Raw genomic sequence first — 19,159 nt, 5'->3', positions numbered from 1 at the left:
CGAAATTATCGCGACACCGAAAATGTCATGCCAATTTTCTTATAATGTTTAGAATGAAACCAAAATTTTAGGGTAGTTTTATACATATATTTACTTCAAAAATCAAAAGAAAAGTTATTCGATGGAGCCTTGAGTGTAAAATTCAACGCATTTTCGCTTGGTGCGTTCCATCAAAGTCTTTACAGTGTCATCCGGTACCAGTTTCTCAGTTTTTTCCATTTTCTTAACCTGTCCTTCTCGTCTTTGACTGTCTTCTTGCTCTTCCGAAGTTCCCGCTTCATTATTGCCCAGTACTGTTCCACCGGGCGCAGCTCCGGACAGTTTGGCGGGTTCATGTCCTTTGGAACAAAATGGACAGAATTGGCCTCATACCACTCCAGGACACTTTTAGAATAGTGGCATGATGCCAAATCTGGCCAAAATAGTGGAGCTTCGTCGTGCTGCTGCAAGAACGGCAAAAGGCTCTTCTCGAGGCACTCAGATTTGTAGATCTCGCCATTTACTGTGCCCTTTTTCACGAAAGGCTCACTCCTCAGTCCGCAAGAGCAGATGGCCTGCCAAACGAGATATTTGGAGGCGAACTTCGACATTTCCTTCTTCTTAAATTTGTCGTCCACATCGAACTTGCTCTTGACGGTGAAAAACTCCAACCCCGGAATTTGCTTAAAATCGGCTTTTATATACGTTTCGTCGTCCATCACACAGCAGCCATATTTTGTCAGCATCTTCTCGTAGAGCTTCCGTGCCCGAGTTTTAGCCGTCGATTGTTGCCGCTCATCGCGGTTTGGGAAGTTCTGTACCTTGTATGTATGTAGTCCAGCTCTCTTCTTTGCATTCTGGACGTAGCTCTGCGACATGCCGATCTTTTTAGCCAAATCACGGCTTGAGACGTTGGGATTTGCTTTAATCATCCGCTTCACCTTTCCCTCCGTCTTTTTGTTCTCCGGTCCCGGTTTTCTTCCAGCTCCTTTGCCGTGGTCCAACGACAACCGCTCCTGGAACCGCTTCAACACTCTGGAGATGGTTGAATGGTGAATGTTCAACATTTTTCCCAACTGCCGGTGCGACAGGTCAGGATATTCCAGGTGTTTGGAAAGAATTTGTTCTCTCGACTCGCGTTGGTTCACCTCCATTTTCGTTGAGCTTGAGCTTGGGTAGACTGTACAATTCGCAGTTGCTCTCCGTGATTGACCTGAACCAACCAAATTGCACAAAGAACACTCAGAATGACGCTTGGGACTAGCAAATCATTCTCGTTGTGCAATTTTCGGTGATTCGAGCTTTAAATGGTCAATAACGACGCCGGCCACGTCCTTACAGTCACCAGGGGAAGGGAAGGAATGTTAGTATGATATTCGCCGCCCGAAGACCTGAAGGGTCGCCTCTATAGCGTGGTTCCCTAGCGTTTATCGTGGGAGGGATAGTTGTTAGTGGGAATGGTTAAGAAAAATCAGGATTCACTGCGGTAAGTGATGTGATTATGTAAATGCGAACAATTGACCTCTCGACAAAACAAAAACCCTAAAATCTAATGTGTTACAACACGCGGCAGAGATTATCTTTATGTATCCTGAGATAGAAAGCCTGTAAAATTGATACATTTTATATAATATATTATATTAACCGTTTGCGGTCGGAATTAGTTTCCATTGGAAGAGATTCTCTTATATTTCCACGCTAATGATATTTTGCTCATACCGAGTACCGTTACCTATTATTCCTAGAAACTTCTTATACATTCGTGAAAAAGTTCACCAGGCATTAACATTTGTTTAGAAAAAATGTAAACTATTACATCGTTGAATAAAGTATTTAGTATGATTCCTTGCTATGGTGGCTGATAGCAGATAAACGACCGCAAAGGGTTAATATTCTAGTATTCTAATATGTACTTTTCATCGAATACAATCGCGTTGGCGGAGATTTTATAGTGGGAAACCTGAGAAGGTTTTTGCTTGCTAAATAAATATATAAATCCTTTGACCATTGACCATACAATATTTAAACAGAAGAAAAAAACTAATCGCCAGCTGATATTTTGCCGCAAAACATCAGCGTCTGGCCCACTGTGAACTTATATCGGTTCACAAATGGCTTCGCATTGGTGTTAGTGAACGTGTCCGTACATGTACATTCGCGTACATCACCTGATACGTTAGCAAAAAGTCAGCCGAATGAATTTTATACATATGAAAAAGAATAGAGGAAACTTAGCTGGATTGTTTTTGGTGTAACTAACTAATAACTAATAACTAATAACTAATAACTAATAACTAATAACTAATAACTAATAACTAATAACTAATAACTAATAACTAATAACTAATAACTAATAACTAACAACTACAATTATTACTTAATGTTACAAACGTACTCCAGACATCCGAATATCGTCTCGTTGATTGCTGTGTAAAAAGAATTGGTTTGTTAAATTTCCATATAATTTTTATTTATAAAAGGGTAAACCTGTGAGAGTAATATTGCTCTAGTTTTCTCTTCACCCATAGGCACAAACCTCAATGCACAATCATCTCAGCGAACATTTAATTTGATAATATAGAACGATCTCACCAAATAATTTCACGAGTGTAGAATTGCATCTCCTCGAAGCTATATCAGCAAGCGTCGAATATGTCACCCACACAAGGCTACAAACAGCTGTCGCTTGAAGCAGAAATAAAAATTCTCCGAAAGCTAAATGATTTTTTTTAATGCCACAAACATGTATCACTTGTACTGCACTCGAACCGAACCTTACACATTCAACTCTCAGAGATATTATCACGCTCAGAGAATATAACCATACATACACTGACGACCGACGAAACATGAAGGCAGAGAGGCACGGAATTCTGATCGAATGTATGGTGAACAGAAAATTCCTCACCAATACATTGACATAAGCGCGGAATGCGACAAAATATGGCTTCAATGTAGGAAAAAAATCCTATTCTATCGAAGCTTTTCTATGTATCACTTTGTTCGATAGCTATTCTTCACGATATAATCAATATTTATTACTATTCACAACACAAAACTCCATTTCCAGAACAGCGCGATATGCAGCCGAAACAAAAATACAAACGAAATAAACGGAGCTAGCAAAAACACATCTGTACGCGACGACTGTTCGAACCTCTCTCTGGTTCACCTCCATTTTCGTTGAATCGAAAAACACGACTTCGAGTTTGACAGCATGCAGACAATACACATCAATGAGAAAGTTTGCAAAATTTGGTTGATTTTTACCCAATGGTAAAAAAGTTATGACCTGTTGAATGTGTCGCAATAATTTCGTGTTCGCCCTTTAACAGCCATGCATCTCTCCACACCCTACCACCCAAACCTACTATGTGTTGTGCATATTTGTAAGTAATCATTCCATGCGGACAGGAGTTTTTTCAATTACCCTGGTACAAGGTGTGATATTTTAAATAACTCAATAAGTTAAATAACAGCCAATTATTTTACCAGTACAAAACACGCTTTTTATTTTCTCCAAATCCCTATATCGAATAATCTCCCTCTGACAGTTCTCCCCAGACCCGTATTCACCTCTCTCACTCTCACCTAATCAGTGCCAGGATTGTATCCAGGTACCACATCTCCCCCTTTTACGAGATAGTATTTTACATTCGATAATCTGCAAATCTTGCTGGCTTCTTTCGTGTTCGCAGCTGTCGCTCTGGTAGAAATACCTGAGCAGATACCCTGGGTAACGGTTCGGCCTCAAATCCCTGAAACTCGTCTTCGACAGACGAAACACTTAGTTCCTCATCAGCTCTACTTGAAGGGTCCACAACTACATCACTGGCCGACGATGGTGTTGATTCAACGGGATCTATCACCTTTTTGAGATGTGCAGCATTTCGGTCATATGACTTTCCACTAACAGGATCTTCTACAGTTACCCGAGGACCAGACCGAGACATCACAACGTATTTCTTGGAATTGTAGGTCGTCTGAAGTTTATTTCCTGGTAGTAGATTTTGCATGAGGACCGAATCACCGCAGTCGATGGATGACCTCTTTGTTTTTCGTTTGATGTCCTCTCGATCCTTCCCTTTTTCCTTTGATTCTAAATCCTTATCAGCAAAATCTGTGGACGGAGGAGCAGTCTCGATGTCATCTAATGACGGTATTTTGGACCGAATCGTATGGCCATATATAAGCTCCGTTGGTGTACGACCGGTAACGGAGTGCGGAGTAGTGTAGTACATTACTAGATAATCCTGTAAGTAAGAGTAAGAGCGTTACTTATCTGAAGCCTTTTCAACAACGATCGATTTTGTCTCTCAACAAGGCCGTTTTCCTGAGGCCAGTAAGGTGTCGAATGACTGAGGTGAATTGCGTGTGTCTTGCTGTATTCTTCAAATTCGGTACCCACAAATTGTTTGGCGTTGTTTAAAGTAATTGTGCGGGGATATCCCAGTCGTGTGAATATTTTGTCCAATCTGGAAACTGTCTCCTTGGCTGAAATCTTATTCATCAATTCCACCTCCTTGTACCGACTGTAATAATCGATTATAACGAGCAAGTACACACCATCTGGTAATGGTCCAAGAAAGTCAATGGCCACGTCAACCCATGGCTTACTCGGAAGTGGCCGGCGTGACATAGGCTCCGGTCTATTTGGTAGTCCAACTAATCTGCAACCTTCGCATGATGTAACTCGGTTAGTGGCTTCACGGTCCATACCTGGCCACCAAACTCGATCTCTAAGAAGGCGCTTCATGACCGACTCACCTGGATGTCCCTCATGGGCCAGGTCAAGCATTCGTGAACGTAATTTGGACGGAACAACTAATTTGTTTCCACGAACAACAGTATCTCCTACCATACCCAACTCGTTTCTGAATGGTATATACGGCTTCACGTCCGGTTCGTCCCACTTCCCCGTCTGTAGAGATTTCTTCACTTGGTCTAGGACTGGATCAATTCTTGCAGATTCTTCTAATTCCTCTACGTCAATTGCCGCCGACTCTAATATCGCCAGGACCATAAATTTATTCTCCGCATCGAAATCCTCCGTAATACCAGGTTCAACCATTCGAGAAAGCGGGTCGGCAATGTTGCTGTCTCCTCTTCGATATTTAACAACGAACGTGAAAGACTGGAGTCGAAGGACCCATCTTTCGATCCGAGGACATGGACGTGAAGTCGGTTGAAAAATCGCCTCGAGTGGCTTATGGTCGGTTTCAAGTTCAAATTTACGCCCCAATAGATACGGAGAAAATCTTTCAACTGCCCAAACCAGAGCTAGTGCCTCCTTTTCGGTTTGGCAGTACCTACGTTCAGTCTGGGTGGTACTCTTGCTCGCGTATGAAATAGGACGAGGATTGTCATCTGTTAGACCTTTAAACTGCACAAGGACAGCACCCAAAGCAACCGGTGAGGCGTCTGCAATGACGCGAGTACGCAGCGAATTGTCGAAAAAACGAAGCAGGTTTACATTCGAAATCATCTCTTTCAATTTGATGAACGATCGTTGTTGGCTTTCGCCCCATTCGAATTTCACTCCGGAACAAGTTAATTCTCGAAGAGGAGAGGAGATGGTGGCCAGATTTGGGAGGAAACGTCCGATATACGTAACGAGGCCTAAAAAACTACGAACTTCTTCCGGACTGGAAGGCGCACGGAATTTCCGGATGGCCAAAATCTTATCCTGAGCGGGTTGTATGCCTTGTGAAGAAAGAGTGTGTCCTAAGAAATCCAGCTTTTGGACGTTGAAAATACATTTGTTTTGATTGAGTAGTACCCCAAACTCCTTAAGAGTGGACAGTACCAACTCAAGCACCGCGTTATGTTCCGCTTCTGTCTTACCTAAATGTATGACTATTTAATTGAAATCTATGAATAAGTGAATAAATCTAAATTTCGACCTTACCGAAAATCAATATGTCGTCAATAAAGTTCACGGCGTTTTTGCTACACCGGCTCAAAACTTGCTCAAGTATCCTCTGAAATATCTCTGGAGCGATTACAATCCCGTACATAAGGCGCTTGTAGCGCAATAGGCCCATGTGGGTGATGAAGGTCGTTATATATCGACTGTCCTCGTCAAGTTTTACCTGATGGAATGCCTCTTTAATATCGAGGCGACTAAAGTACTTCGCACCAGCGAACCGTGGAAGAAAATCATCAATTGTGGGCATCAGATGCCTTTCTCGCAGAATAGCAACATTTGCCCGACGCATATCAACGCACAAGCGTATGTCACTATTATCTTTGATGACAGTAACTAAAGGTGATACCCATGGACAACCACCCTCCACTGGTTCAATTATATCGTTCGCCAAGAGGGAGTTCAACTTGTCCTCGATTTTCGCCATCAAAGCTATTGGGGGTCGTCTTGGGTTTTGGCACACAGGTGGGAAGGTTTTATCAATCGGTATAGATACCTTAACCCCTTTGATTTTCGGGAACGAACGTTTTTCCTCAACCTTTACTGCATTAACACCACGAGTACTGGGCAAGCCAACGAAGAGAACACCTAGCTCGGTAGCAGTTGTCCTGCCTAAAAGACACTGTTGACCTCCTCGAATTACGTAAAACGTAGCTACCTTTTCCGTTATCTTTCCAACATCTTCAATCGTAATAGAAGTATCGAATGAGCCTAGTACCGTCAGGGGTTTCGCATTCTCGCCATATGGAAGGAATACTTCATCGCACTCTTTCTTCTGGTTCCAAATTTCAACGCCGTTTGCTTTTAAGTACTTCCAAGATTGTTCATCAATGATATTCCTCTTGCACCCCGAATCGACCATTAGTTGCAGCAATATGCCTCCTACAGACATCCTAATTAGTTCGTCACCATCCGAAATATTGAATATGAAGCTTTTATCCTTCACATCTTCTTGTCGTTCAGTATTAGCTCTTATTTCACGAATCCGTTCCTGTCGTGGGTGTTTGTTACTGAATTTGGGCCCCTCGAATTTACGCTTCACTGAACCGGTTGTTCGACATTGATTTGCAAAGTGTCCGAAGCGCTTGCATTTATTGCATTCTTTATCTCTCGCTGGACACTTAGGATCGGACGCATAGTGGCCCACTTTGCCACAACGTATGCACTCCCTCGAAGTCGAAGGTCGAATCCTGTTGACAGAGCTGGTTGCCTCTTGACTCAATATAGCATTCTCAGAAAAACCACTAGCGGAGCAACTGATTGTTCGAGCCTGATGTTTGACCGATTCATATGAGCTCACTATTTTCATGACTTCATCAATTTTTAGATTATCCTTTTGCAATAATTGCTCTTTTAAATCACTTGGAGCAAACAAAATAATTTTATCGATAACGCTGATGGATCTCCTCTCTTCAGAAGACTTCCCGAAGTCACATTTAGTTGATTGCTCTTGGCAACGGAGCGTAAACTTCACCAGGGTCTCTTCTGGATCCGGTTTCAATGTCCAGAACAGATTACGCTCAAACGTATCGTGTTGCTTGGGTGCAAAGTAGGTGTCAAGTTTTTCAATAGCTACCGCGTATGAATCGATTCCGTTCTTCGGCTCGTCAGCTCCAGGAATGGACGCAAACACTTCTTGAAGATCCGGCCCGCCCTTTGCGAGGAAAATGTTTCGGATACGATCTTTATCGGTTTCACCAGTGGCCGTGACGACGTAATCGAAATTCCGCTTATATTTCATCCACTCGTCACGCACCGTATTCCTATGCAAGGATTTGAAACTAAATGGGTTAAATTCCCACTTGTCCATCGTGACAATTTGGAGGTAGCTGAAAATGAAGCTTACTTTTGTTTCTCTCCTTTCCTAATATTATAATGAACCTTACCATCAATTTGTCGATTCTCCACTTTAAACTTCTTTTGTTCTCTATCGCTATGCGAGCCGTTATTTCTAAATAGCTTTCCGTTCCGTACGGAATCCACTTCGCCTTTTTGGCATTTATTCGCTGCTTCACAGCCGCTACACCCGGTAGCCTTCTCACGTTAATACTCGTGGCAATTTCCGCTGTTTCACTACAGCCGTTACCCTTTGGTAACCTACCGCTGTTTTGAACAGCCACTACCCGATCGGTAGTCTTCTATTTGACCGCTGAAAATCAGCCGCTACTCTTTGGTAGCATACAGTATCCGCTGCTTCCAGCAGCCACTACTTTGGTGTAGTATAGCAATTCTGACGAAAAAAAAATGTAACATAACCTATATTTTCCTCGTTTTCTAATGAACATCTATTTCTTCTTGAAAAACACTGTTTTGATGAAAAATCGGATTCTTACCTCTTCTCAACGTTTTCCAGTTTTCCTCAGTCGCCAATGTGATATTTTAAATAACTCAATAAGTTAAATAACAGCCAATTATTTTACCAGTACAAAACACGCTTTTTATTTTCTCCAAATCCCTATATCGAATAATCTCCCTCTGACAGTTCTCCCCAGACCCGTATTCACCTCTCTCACTCTCACCTAATCAGTGCCAGGATTGTATCCAGGTACCACACAAGGTACCGGGATATTAACCATCAAACCTTACCGCATCAAAATTTTTGAGGAAATCGAAAATATTTCTTTCTTCACCGTGCATCGTTTTCTAAGACAACATCAAAGCCTTCGCTCAAGTTGTACCGCTTTCGAAAGTCCGCAGTTCGCATATATTTCGTGAGAATATGTCTCACGGCCAGGCGAGTTCTTTTTTGCAAGGCAATTGTGAGTCAGCAACGAATGTTCAGTACGAAGGCAGGAGATAATTCTTTGTTTATGTCTTGGTTGCGTCCTTCCTGTTAACGGTCGATGCTTTTATTTTTCGAAGCTATATCCCTATTCTGATTTCACCCAGCCTCCCAAGTGAGGAAAATCGGATGGTTCGTTCATACAAGGTATACCCGTGCTGGTAATGGAGCCTCTTCACCCTTCTTTAGCGAGCCGGTCAGCTTGTTTTGCTATGCTTTTGTCTATACTTCTCAAATGTTCTTCAATTTCTTGAACGATGAGGGGTGCAACTTCGACCCTTCGATCAGGCTCTAGAAAAAGACGGGTGGGTAATGTCGGGGACATAACCGGAGTGACGTAGGACTATACAAAGGGGACAGCTTTTGTTAAATATATATTTTAAATATATTGTTTCATTTTCATCTCCTACGTGAATATCTACCTATCTACCTGAAAAATGGATTAGTTCACTGTTTACTCTTTATGAATATGTTGATGGTTCTGAAAAGAACCTTTGGTGTTGTGTTTTTGTTATCACTCGATATTCCCATCTTGTTCGGTTAAACCTTCCTGTTTAGCTATTGCGTTTGCCACTCGCCACAGCTTTCACAGTTGGAAAATTTCTTCCCATCCAGCTTGTGACATGTTGTTCAGTAAATTACATTCAATGCGACGTGCCGGAGAAACACTTTGCCACTCACTGAAACTAATTGTTGCCTTGATGAGCCGAACCGAAGCTGCTTTGTTCTTGATGCGGGTTTTCTGATTGTCGTGAGCAGCTTTGCAAGCCAACTCGAGCACTCCGACGGCCGAAACTCTATAATCGCTGTTAGGTATACTGTTGCTCCGGCACCAATCCGTTCGGCCTAGTTACCCTTGCGGAACAATCAGTGAATGCGACCAACAGGGAACTGGTCGCAGTGAGACTTTGCCTTTCCCTTAACTTGTCCTCCTTTGTTACGTCCACGATGCCGATGCCGTACAACCACACGGGTTTACGGTTTGAAAGAAAATAAGATATTTTTTGGGGTCCGCGTGTTTTATACTCTAGCGGTACACACTCACAGGATAGAGACAAATCGGCAGACTCAGCCAGAGGGGCGAGTCCAACGAGACGAACGAATGACCGTTAAAAGGGAGCGATGACAAAAAAATACATCAACACACTGATTTTAACCTCCGACCGAGAAGGTCGGTTTTTCTTTCAGCAGCTCGGAGTTTTGGCGTTTCTGGACAGCGGACTGGGACGTTCCCCCTGGCGATTGTGGAAGGAGATTTGTTGCGATAGTTTAAAGGTGACAACAGAAGGAGAGCGGGAAAAGGCAATAGCTCGCTTCGACCGTGGAGAGCGGGCGCTCACCGGCCACGCCCCCTTTTTTCTTTCGGGCAGTGTTGCCAGTTTTATTGTAGTGTAGTGAATCTTCATAATTAAATAAAATCTAAAAAGAAAAACACGCATACAAACAAGTGAAGTGACGGAAGCAATTATTACATTAAGTGTGATTTGCAATTTTTCCGCAGCTATTGGTGGCTTTTCAAAGTGCTTTATTAGAACAAAGTGTAATTTTCTGGGAAAATACCCCTTAGTGAAAATCCCCCAATAAGGAATTTCAGTGATTTGATATTCGTACCTGCTGACTATAACCTAGGTATAGTCAAGCAGAAGCATGGCTTCAAGTAGCTCCGGGCCTCCGGGAGGCCGGGCTACAAATTTCTATGAGGGAAGGCCCACCGAAGCCACCGCTCCACTATGGGCGGACCCCTCGAACGGTAATCTCCAGATACTGCTTCTGAGAGCTACAGGAGACAAGGTGCTTCCAACAAACCCCTTTACCGTTAGCAACACAATCAAGGCAACGGTAAAAAAATTTAACAGCGCAAAACCGCAGCGAGATGACCAAAAGAAACTACAGTACATCTTGACAACTAGGGACGAGGATACAGTCGGTAAGTTACTTTCTATTACCAAACTGATCGACAATACCCCTGTAGAAGTGATCTTCCATCCAACACTAAACCAACGCAAATGCGTTGTTACCTGCCGCGAAGTTATCGACCTTCCTGAATCCGAACTGGTGAAAGAACTCACCGCTCAAGGTGTGATCGGCGTAAAATGCATCACCAGAAAGGACAACAACATTGTTGTGCCAACGGCAACTCTAATTTTGACCATTCGTGGAACGGTTGTTCCCGATTTCATTTATTTCGGGTTCATTCGAGTCGGGACTAGAAATTTTTATCCCAATCCCATGCAATGCTACAAGTGTTACAAATTTGGACATACGAACAAGCGATGCAAGCGCGAAAATCCGCTTTGCAGAAACTGCGGCCAAGAACACCCGGAACAACAAACAGAAGCAAACAAAGTATGCAATGCTTCAGCTTTTTGTGTCAACTGCCAAGGGAACCACTCCTCTTCCAGTAGGAATTGTCCCGTATGGCAAAATGAAAATAAAATTACCAGAATCAGAATCGATAATGGAATTTCACACAAAGAGGCAAAGGAACAGTTCCAACTTCAAAACAATGGCTCTTCATTCGCAAGTGTTCTGCAAAACAGACTCACCAACTTGCAAAAGCCAGCACCCACATGTAACTGCAAATGTAACTGCGCCTCGGCCGCTTCGGCCACTTCTAGTCGCGAAAGCACCCCCCCAATTGACACTACATTCGATACAACCATGACAGATTCAACAACTGGTAGTTCATCAACTGAATCCGAAAGCGAATCAGTCATTTCTATGGATACGTCTGATGTTCCAAACAAAAACAAGAACAAAAGAAAAATAACTAAAGGATCATCCTCAGAGTCAGATCAAAAATCTGAAGATGAGACCCAAACAAACAAGGACAAGAAAAGAACTAAGAATGAACAAAGACAGACACCAACAACAAATAACAATACAACCCCAACAGAAAACAACAACAACAACAACAACACACATCAAACAAAAAACAACAATAACAGCAACGCACATTCAACAAAAAACAACACAAACACAACAAACACTCCAAAGACTTCTACACCAAACAAAAACAACACCAATACCTCAAAGAAAGCTTCTCTTTCCAAGGGTAAAGGACCATCGAACTAATTCTCTTTGAATAGTTCAAACATACACACAATTAAGACTTAGGAATTAGAGTTAAAAACACTAACACATTCACTCCAACACAGAAATTCGGGATACAATGGAACATCAGAAGTATCCGACGAAATATTCTAGAATTGAAAATGCTTATTTCAAACTCTAATCCCACAGTCATAGCCCTTCAAGAAACTATGACACCAAACAACTTCAATAAACACTTCGTCTCAAAATATATCACATATTTCAAAGAGGGTCCCAACCCCTCAAAAAACGGAGTTGCAATCGCAATCAAAGATGGCACTCCACATGATCTTCTTCCCATTACCACTGATCTTCAGGCAGTGGTAGTGCGCATTAAACACCCCTTTCCAATCACCGTCGTTAGCATCTACATCACTAATGATTCCGATCCGAACACTCTACGCGGACAACTGGACCATCTGTTCGCCCAACTTCCCGCCCCAATCATGCTTATGGGTGATTTCAACGCCCACTCATACGCCTGGGGAGGTGCATACCTCGATCGAAAAGGATCCATCATTGAGGATTTCATATCCGACCATTCTCTTCTCCTTCTGAACAACGGCCAACACACCAGAATCCATTATTCTGGTATTACGTCAGCCATCGATCTCACTATAGTATCAGGCAAACTCTCTTCAAAGCTTTCTTGGAACATCCACGATGATACTTGCGGAAGCGATCATTTTCCAATCTTCACCTCCTTCGGCCAAACTTCTCCAGAGTTTTCAACAAGGCCAAGATGGAAATTTGAATACGCTGACTGGGCTGGCTATCAGTTTGACATTGAAAACCGCCTCTCCGCTAAACGAGATTGGACAGCCGAGGAATTCTCCAAAGTTGTCCTAGAAGTTGCAATGGTGCACATCCCCAGAACCAGTGGCATCCCTGGCAGGAAATGTGTCCCATGGTGGTCGCCTGAGCTGAAGGCAGCGATCAATGGTCGACGTAAGGCCCTACGCAAATTAAGAAAGGCCCACCCGGACAACCCACTGAGACCCACTCTGCTTACAGAGTTCCAAAGGGCTCGCAAAGAAGCTAAGACAGCTATCAACACAGCCAAGCACAACAGTTGGGTTAAATTCGTCAGCGAAATTAATCCCAACGCGTCAACAAAGGAGTTATGGAGTAAGATTGGCAGGCTTCATGGAAATAAAAGAAGCAAAGAATATAATCTTCTAATTAACGGTCAATACACCAATGACCGGAAAATCATCGCCGAGGCGTTTGGAGATTTCTTTGCTTCCGCCTCCTCCAATCAAATCTACGACCAAACCTTTCTAACCCACAAAACGGAACGCGAAAGAATTCCCATCGATTTTCATACCGATGTGGAATTTGACTTCAACAAAAACCTCTCCCTCAAAGAGCTCGATTGGGTACTGAACAAAGTCAAACAAGGATCCACAGGACCTGATGACATCAGCTACCCTATGCTTAAGAATCTACCCCAGCTCGGGAAAAAAGCACTTCTGAAGCTCCTCAACAAAGTCTGGGACAGTGGAACCCTCCCCAGTTGCTGGAAAGAGGGTTTAATGATCTGTATCCCGAAACCAGACGTGAACAATCATCTTCTTGACAATTTCCGCCCCATCACTCTCCTAAGTTGTGTTGGGAAAGTCTTGGAAAAAATGATCAATCGACGCTTAACGACTTTTCTAGAGTCAAATAAGCTGATTGATCCCAGACAATTCGCATTCCGTGCGGGAAAAGGTACAGAAGATTGCCTTGTAGCAATCGAAAAAATCCTAGACGACGCAACTGAAAAACTACAGCACATTGATATTGTTTCCCTGGATTTATCCAAGGCCTTCGATCGGGCATGGAGGTACCCAGTGCTGAAAAGCCTTTTCGACTGGGGGATTCGTGGGAGATTAGGTCTCTTCATTAAAAGTTTTCTAGAAAACCGGTCTTTCAAAACCGTTATTAACAACCACCAATCTTCTCTAAAAATCCCAGAAAACGGCTTCCCACAAGGCTCAGCACTTTCACCAACCCTCTTCAACATTGCCATGCAATCTCTATTCGAGATTATCCCGGACCATAAAAAGGTCATACTCTATGCAGATGACATCACTCTTATCTCTACGAGCTGCTTCGGCTTAATTCAGAGAAAGAGGCTTCAAAAAACCTTAGACTCCATCCAAAACTGGGCTCTAAAAACAGGTTTCAAAATTTCCCCGGAGAAATCCAAACACATACATATCGGAAAAGCTCTCAGAAGGAGAACCTATCTTCAGCTCAACAAAATCTCGATCCCTACAATGAGGACATTGAAAATACTAGGGGTCACTTTCGACAAGAAACTCAACTTCCTATCACATTCTCATAAGACCAAAATAGCCACCAGAAAAAAACTGAACATCATCAAGGCTATCGCAGGCAACCTAGCCTCTGGTCATAGAAAGACGCTGCTAAATGTTGTAAATGTTTGGTTGGTCCCACAAATCCTTTACGGAATATGCACCTTCAGCCGTGGAGGGGACAAGGTGTTAAACACCATTTAACCAATTTACAATAAAGCAATTAGGCTCGCAATTGGCGCCAATTCCCACCAGTCCTACTCTTGCTGTAATGGCAGAAAGTGGGCAACTTCCCTTCACCCACCTGGTAACAAAAGCCATCACCAATAAAGCCATCCGTCACTTGTCACTCCCCGAAAGCGACCACAATGTCCCATTAATACATAGGGCTAAAACATGGTTCAAAAATCTCACGAACAAAGATCTTCCCGATATATGTGAACGTTCATCTGCGACGGGAAGAAATTGGAACGTCAAACCGCCGAACATTAACCTTGAACTTCTCAAGGCAGTTCGGGCGGGAGACCCTTCTCCAAAAGTCAAAGCCTGCTTCAATAACCTCGTTGCATCCAATTTTCAAATCAACCACCAGGTATACACAGATGGTTCAGTCAGTGCCGATGGAGTTGGATGCGGAATCTTTGAGAGTAGATATACTGGTAGCTTTTCTCTTCCACCGCAATGCTCCATCTTCAGTGCGGAAGCTTTCGCTCCTGGCAAGCTACCCAAGAATGCACCCATGATTTCCTTCCTACCACAATATTCTCCGACTCAGCTAGCTGTCTCCATGATCTTCTGAGTGGAAACAGCAAACACCCATGGATTAAGCAAACAGAAGAGGCTGCTTCAAATAAAAACATCTCCTTCTGCTGGGTTCCTGGTCACTCAGGAATCCGCGGAAACACAGCCGCCGACATACTGGCCGGCAAGGGCAGCAAAATAGAACCCCCAGACATGCCCTGTCCTCCATCTGACATTGTCCGCTGGGTAAAACAGCAAGTCCGTGAAAGCTGGGACTTAGGTTGGATAAACAGCCGTCCCACCCATCTTCTTCAAATTAAAAATTCCACTCTTCCTTGGGAGGACCGTCTCAATAGTAAGGAAAGGCAAGTCCTTACCCGTCTTCGAATTAGGCACACTAACTTCACCCACTCACACTTGTTCTGCAGTGCCGAAAAACCCCAATATGCTTGCAACGAAGCTCCGGTTTCCGTTAGCCATCTTTTACTTGAGTGTCAACATACCAAAGATGCTCGAGTCCGACACAACATAGGTCAGAGTCTCCGAGATATCCTCAGTAGAGACGAGACCCAAGAAACCAATTTAATTGCGTTTCTGAAAGAAACCGACTTCTTTGGTAAAATCTAAATAGAAATACTAAATACCTTGGAAATTGCTTAATAAAGTTCGCCACTTCACAGTCATGTATGCGTGTTTATGTGTGTATACACATGTATGTACGGGTCGGAAGGAAGGTATTCATACATGTATATACACGCATTCAATAATAATAAATAACAAATAATATAATATATACTTTCATACCCACATCTATCTTCTATCCATTACATTATACTTTAATCAACTTCCTATTCCTACAGCCACACTCACCAAGGAGGATAAATTCATTAAATAAACCTCTCCATTTTTCAGCTATACTATACACCATTAAATTCAAAACCACTATATTTTATTATCTATTCAAACTGTATTTCATTTCATTTCACCCCACCCCACACCCACTCCTCCCCTCTTTCCTTCCCTTACCACTCCCACCCCCTCCCACTCCACTAATCCCACCCAAATCCTTTCCACTCCTTTCCTTCCTATCCTCCTGAGAAGGGCCGTTTTGTTTTTTGGCTTTGGAACACGCCTTTCGCTGGGTCACTTGTGCTTCGTTACTGCTTTGGTCCTCGGATCAGTAAATTTTTACTTTTCTTTACAGCATATAATAAATATCTTATGAAGCATAGGATCCCTTCCTACCTTCTTCTTTAACCGAGAGTCGAGCGGACAGATCTTATGAGTGATTTTTTTTTGTTTCCCTTTCGCGTCCCCTCTGGGCTGGTTTTATTGTGGCTCTTCACTGGGCTAGAGGCGAATGAACTGCAAAGTTTAAAGCCTCTTAAAAATAAAGAAAGAAGAAGAAAAATACATTCATTACGATTCGTTCGCTCGTTGGATTCACATGCAGGCTAAAAAGAGTCCTTTTCAGGATCACAAAATTATCTTCAATGTAAAGAGTTTATTGTTTTGTTATCACTCGATATTCCCATCTTGTTCGGCTAAACCTTCCTGTTTAGCGATTTGTTGCCACTCGCCAAAGCTTTCACAGTTGGAAAATTTCTTCCCATCCAGCTTTGTGACATGTTGTACAGTAAATTACATTCAATGCGACGTGCCGAAGCGCCACTCAGTGTCGCATTGGAGGCGATTTTAACCTGTAATTGAACATTTGCGATGACAGTGGTACAGTGTCGACTTTCAATGTGGGGTCATAATTTGGATCTCTATGTTTACAAAAATGTCCAACTAAATAAGTCGCATTACATGTCCGTCCAATTAGCTAAATGTCGAACTAATTGTAAATTACTGTACTATCAACCTGGAAACAATTTAAGAATTGGTGAAAATTGAATAATCAGGAAAGTCCCTGAGCTTATTGATAGTTAATAAGCTCAGAACAACTGCCAAATTCACATACTCATCAGATCCTGGCAAACAAATTATGAAAAAATCAATTTATGTTTTATTATTATTTTGGATAATGTTTTAGAAAGCATTGAACTGTATTTCCTAAACTCTTTTTGGAAGGTTTAATGGCCCTGAAAAGCGCATTGTTTTATTGAATGGTTCCAATTTAGGAAATATAGTACTCGTGGTTTTGAAAAAAAACCATTTCGAACGCCCTCGATGCCGCCTTGTTCTGGATATGCCACCAAAGCAGTTTGTATAAAGAACAAACATTTTTCTTCTGCTACCTGATGCCGTTTTGCGATTGCGTTTGCCACTCGCCACTCGCTGCAACTGCCTGTTGTCTTGATGTCCACCGAACCGAATGTGTTCTGTTCCGAATGCGGGTTTTCTTATCGTCGCGAGCAGCTTTGCCAGCTAACTCGGTCACTTCGGCGGCCGAAACTATATAACGCCGGCTAGGTGGACTGGTGCACTGGTACTAACGCGCACGGCCTAGCTACCCTTGCGGGGAACTCCAGATCAACACGGTTTGAGCGGGAATTTGCCTTTCCCTTCACTTTTCCTCCTTTACCATGTCCAGACATGGCTGCTTGGGTTGGTTTGTTGATGTGTTGTGATGCGAACCGCTGTGGTGTACGATTTGAATGAGAATGATCGTTACGGCAGCGGAGCGGGGATTTTTAAGCTGACTGGCTGGCTCGAGAATTACGGATGTGTGAGACTGCGACCAATGTTTCGTTCATTTTTTTCTTTTTCCTTTCCAATCGTGCTTCATTCTATTCCGCTGCTGCTCTGGTTGCCCGTTTTGGTCGGTACGATTTGAGGAGCACAAAATGGACCAATCAAAAATGGGCACATAGTGCATTTTGACAATGCTTGATATTTCACAATTATTCAATTATTTATCTCAAGAAAAATGAAATGTTATTCGTTATGATAGATGCGTAGATATATTTCCTATCAATTGATGCAAAAACCTTTGCGATCTATTGAGAAATGCTCGAATTATAAGCGTTCCAAATCTTGCATTTTTTCCTACTTGTTCAGTGCCTAGATTTCCATTTCACCCCCTATATCTTCCGGTTAGACGTAGTCCTACGTCAAAACAACGACTCAATCGCTGTGAACGAGGCAGTATTTCACCAGTTATGATTTGATAGTGTTGCCTGGTTCTTACCCCAAAAGGAGTATCAAGCGATCGATTAGCTTCCCAGTGCAAGGACCATCCTCTGCGCGCACAGCATCTCGAACGGCGGATCGCCCAAGGGTCGAAGGGTCGAGGTTGCATAACTTACTGTGAGTTGCGTTAAGCATGTTGAAGGGGTCCAAAATTTAAATTTTTAACGTTACGACGTGCATCCATTCCATCTAATATCAGCCTACGTATATTAGAAGTAATTCATCATAGAGTCATCTGATGGAGTGGAGATTGTCAAAACGAATATCGAATTCTTCGTTACTGTTGTTTCACCAAGCAGTGGACTGTATTTTGCTGCGATCCTGTTTGTGCGTGTTCGATCCAAATTTCCACAGCCGCCCATACGGCTGACACGCAAGGTCAACAAATGTGCAATTCTCAACCAAAGTAGCAGTTATGCTACTTAGGAGAGAGTGCGGTTTCCACGGAATGATTCCGAGCGGCCCAGTGCCGCGTGCTATGCGAGGTATGGAAAATTCCATAACTCTTTGGTCCTTTTAGAGACCAATTCAAAACACAAAACTATACCACGGACCGAATAAGGGATTAACCAGTTGATAGCAAATTTGAACTTATTCCTTTTTACACATTTTATTTGTACACAAATTTACAAGATTTATTATGAACACTTTCTTTTCAGATTCTAAACGTTTAGCAGATTAATAGCGAATTCGTTTTTGTTCAGTTTCAACCTCAGTGCCGCACTAACTGCTGTCAAAACGTTTTTTTGACGTAGGACTACGTCTAACCGGAAGATATAGGGGGTGAAATGGAAATCTAGGCACTGAACAAGTAGGAAAAAATGCAAGATTTGGAACGCTTATAACTCAAGCATTTCTCAATAGATCGCAAAGGGTTTTTGCATCAATTGATAGGAAATATATCTACGCATTTATCATAATGAATAACATTTCATTTTTCTTGAGCTAAATAATTGAATAATTGTGAAATATCAAGCATTGTCCAAATGCACTATGTGCCCATTTTTGATTGGTTCATTTTGTGCTCCTCAAATCATACCGACCAAAACGGGCAACCAGAGCAGCAGTGAAATAAAATGAAGCACGATTGGAAAGAAAAAAGAAAAAAATGAACGAAACATTGGTCGCAGTCTCACACATCCGTAATTCTCGAGCCAGCCAGTCAGCTTAAAAATCCCCGCTCCGCTGCCGTAACGATCA

General features: G+C 42.6%; 2 protein-coding genes across 8 annotated transcripts in view; both read right to left on the bottom strand.

Annotated features, from left to right (window-relative positions):
• The window catches only part of LOC129780409 (scavenger receptor class B member 1), a 288,806-nt gene that overhangs the window by 8,843 nt on the left and 260,804 nt on the right, over window positions 1–19,159 (bottom strand). Inside the window, exons 7-8 of one of the 7 annotated variants that reach the window (XM_055788669.1) lie at window positions 3,912–4,232; window positions 3,502–3,848 (exon numbers count right to left, since the gene is read on the bottom strand). The exons of 5 other annotated variants lie outside the window; for them this stretch is intronic. In XM_055788669.1, the coding sequence (XP_055644644.1) occupies window positions 3,630–3,848; window positions 3,912–4,232 (540 nt within the window). In that variant the 3' untranslated portion in view covers window positions 3,502–3,629. Of the gene's footprint in view, window positions 1–3,499; window positions 4,233–19,159 lie in introns of those variants that run through there. One more of the 7 variants, XM_055788668.1, reaches the window with a different exon arrangement.
• LOC129780408 (uncharacterized protein K02A2.6-like) lies at window positions 4,252–9,104 on the bottom strand. Its single transcript, XM_055788664.1, has 2 exons — window positions 7,792–9,104; window positions 4,252–7,734 (listed from the first exon to the last, which is right to left on the bottom strand). The coding sequence occupies exon 2, from the start codon at window positions 7,713–7,715 to the stop codon at window positions 5,871–5,873; it is 1,845 nt and encodes a 614-aa protein (XP_055644639.1). The 5' UTR covers window positions 7,716–7,734; window positions 7,792–9,104; the 3' UTR covers window positions 4,252–5,870.

The sequence above is a fragment of the Toxorhynchites rutilus genome, chromosome 3 (genome assembly GCF_029784135.1).
Source record: "Toxorhynchites rutilus septentrionalis strain SRP chromosome 3, ASM2978413v1, whole genome shotgun sequence".
In the NCBI taxonomy this organism is placed as follows: Eukaryota; Metazoa; Arthropoda; class Insecta; order Diptera; family Culicidae; genus Toxorhynchites; species Toxorhynchites rutilus.
This window is presented reverse-complemented; position numbering and strand designations above follow the sequence as displayed.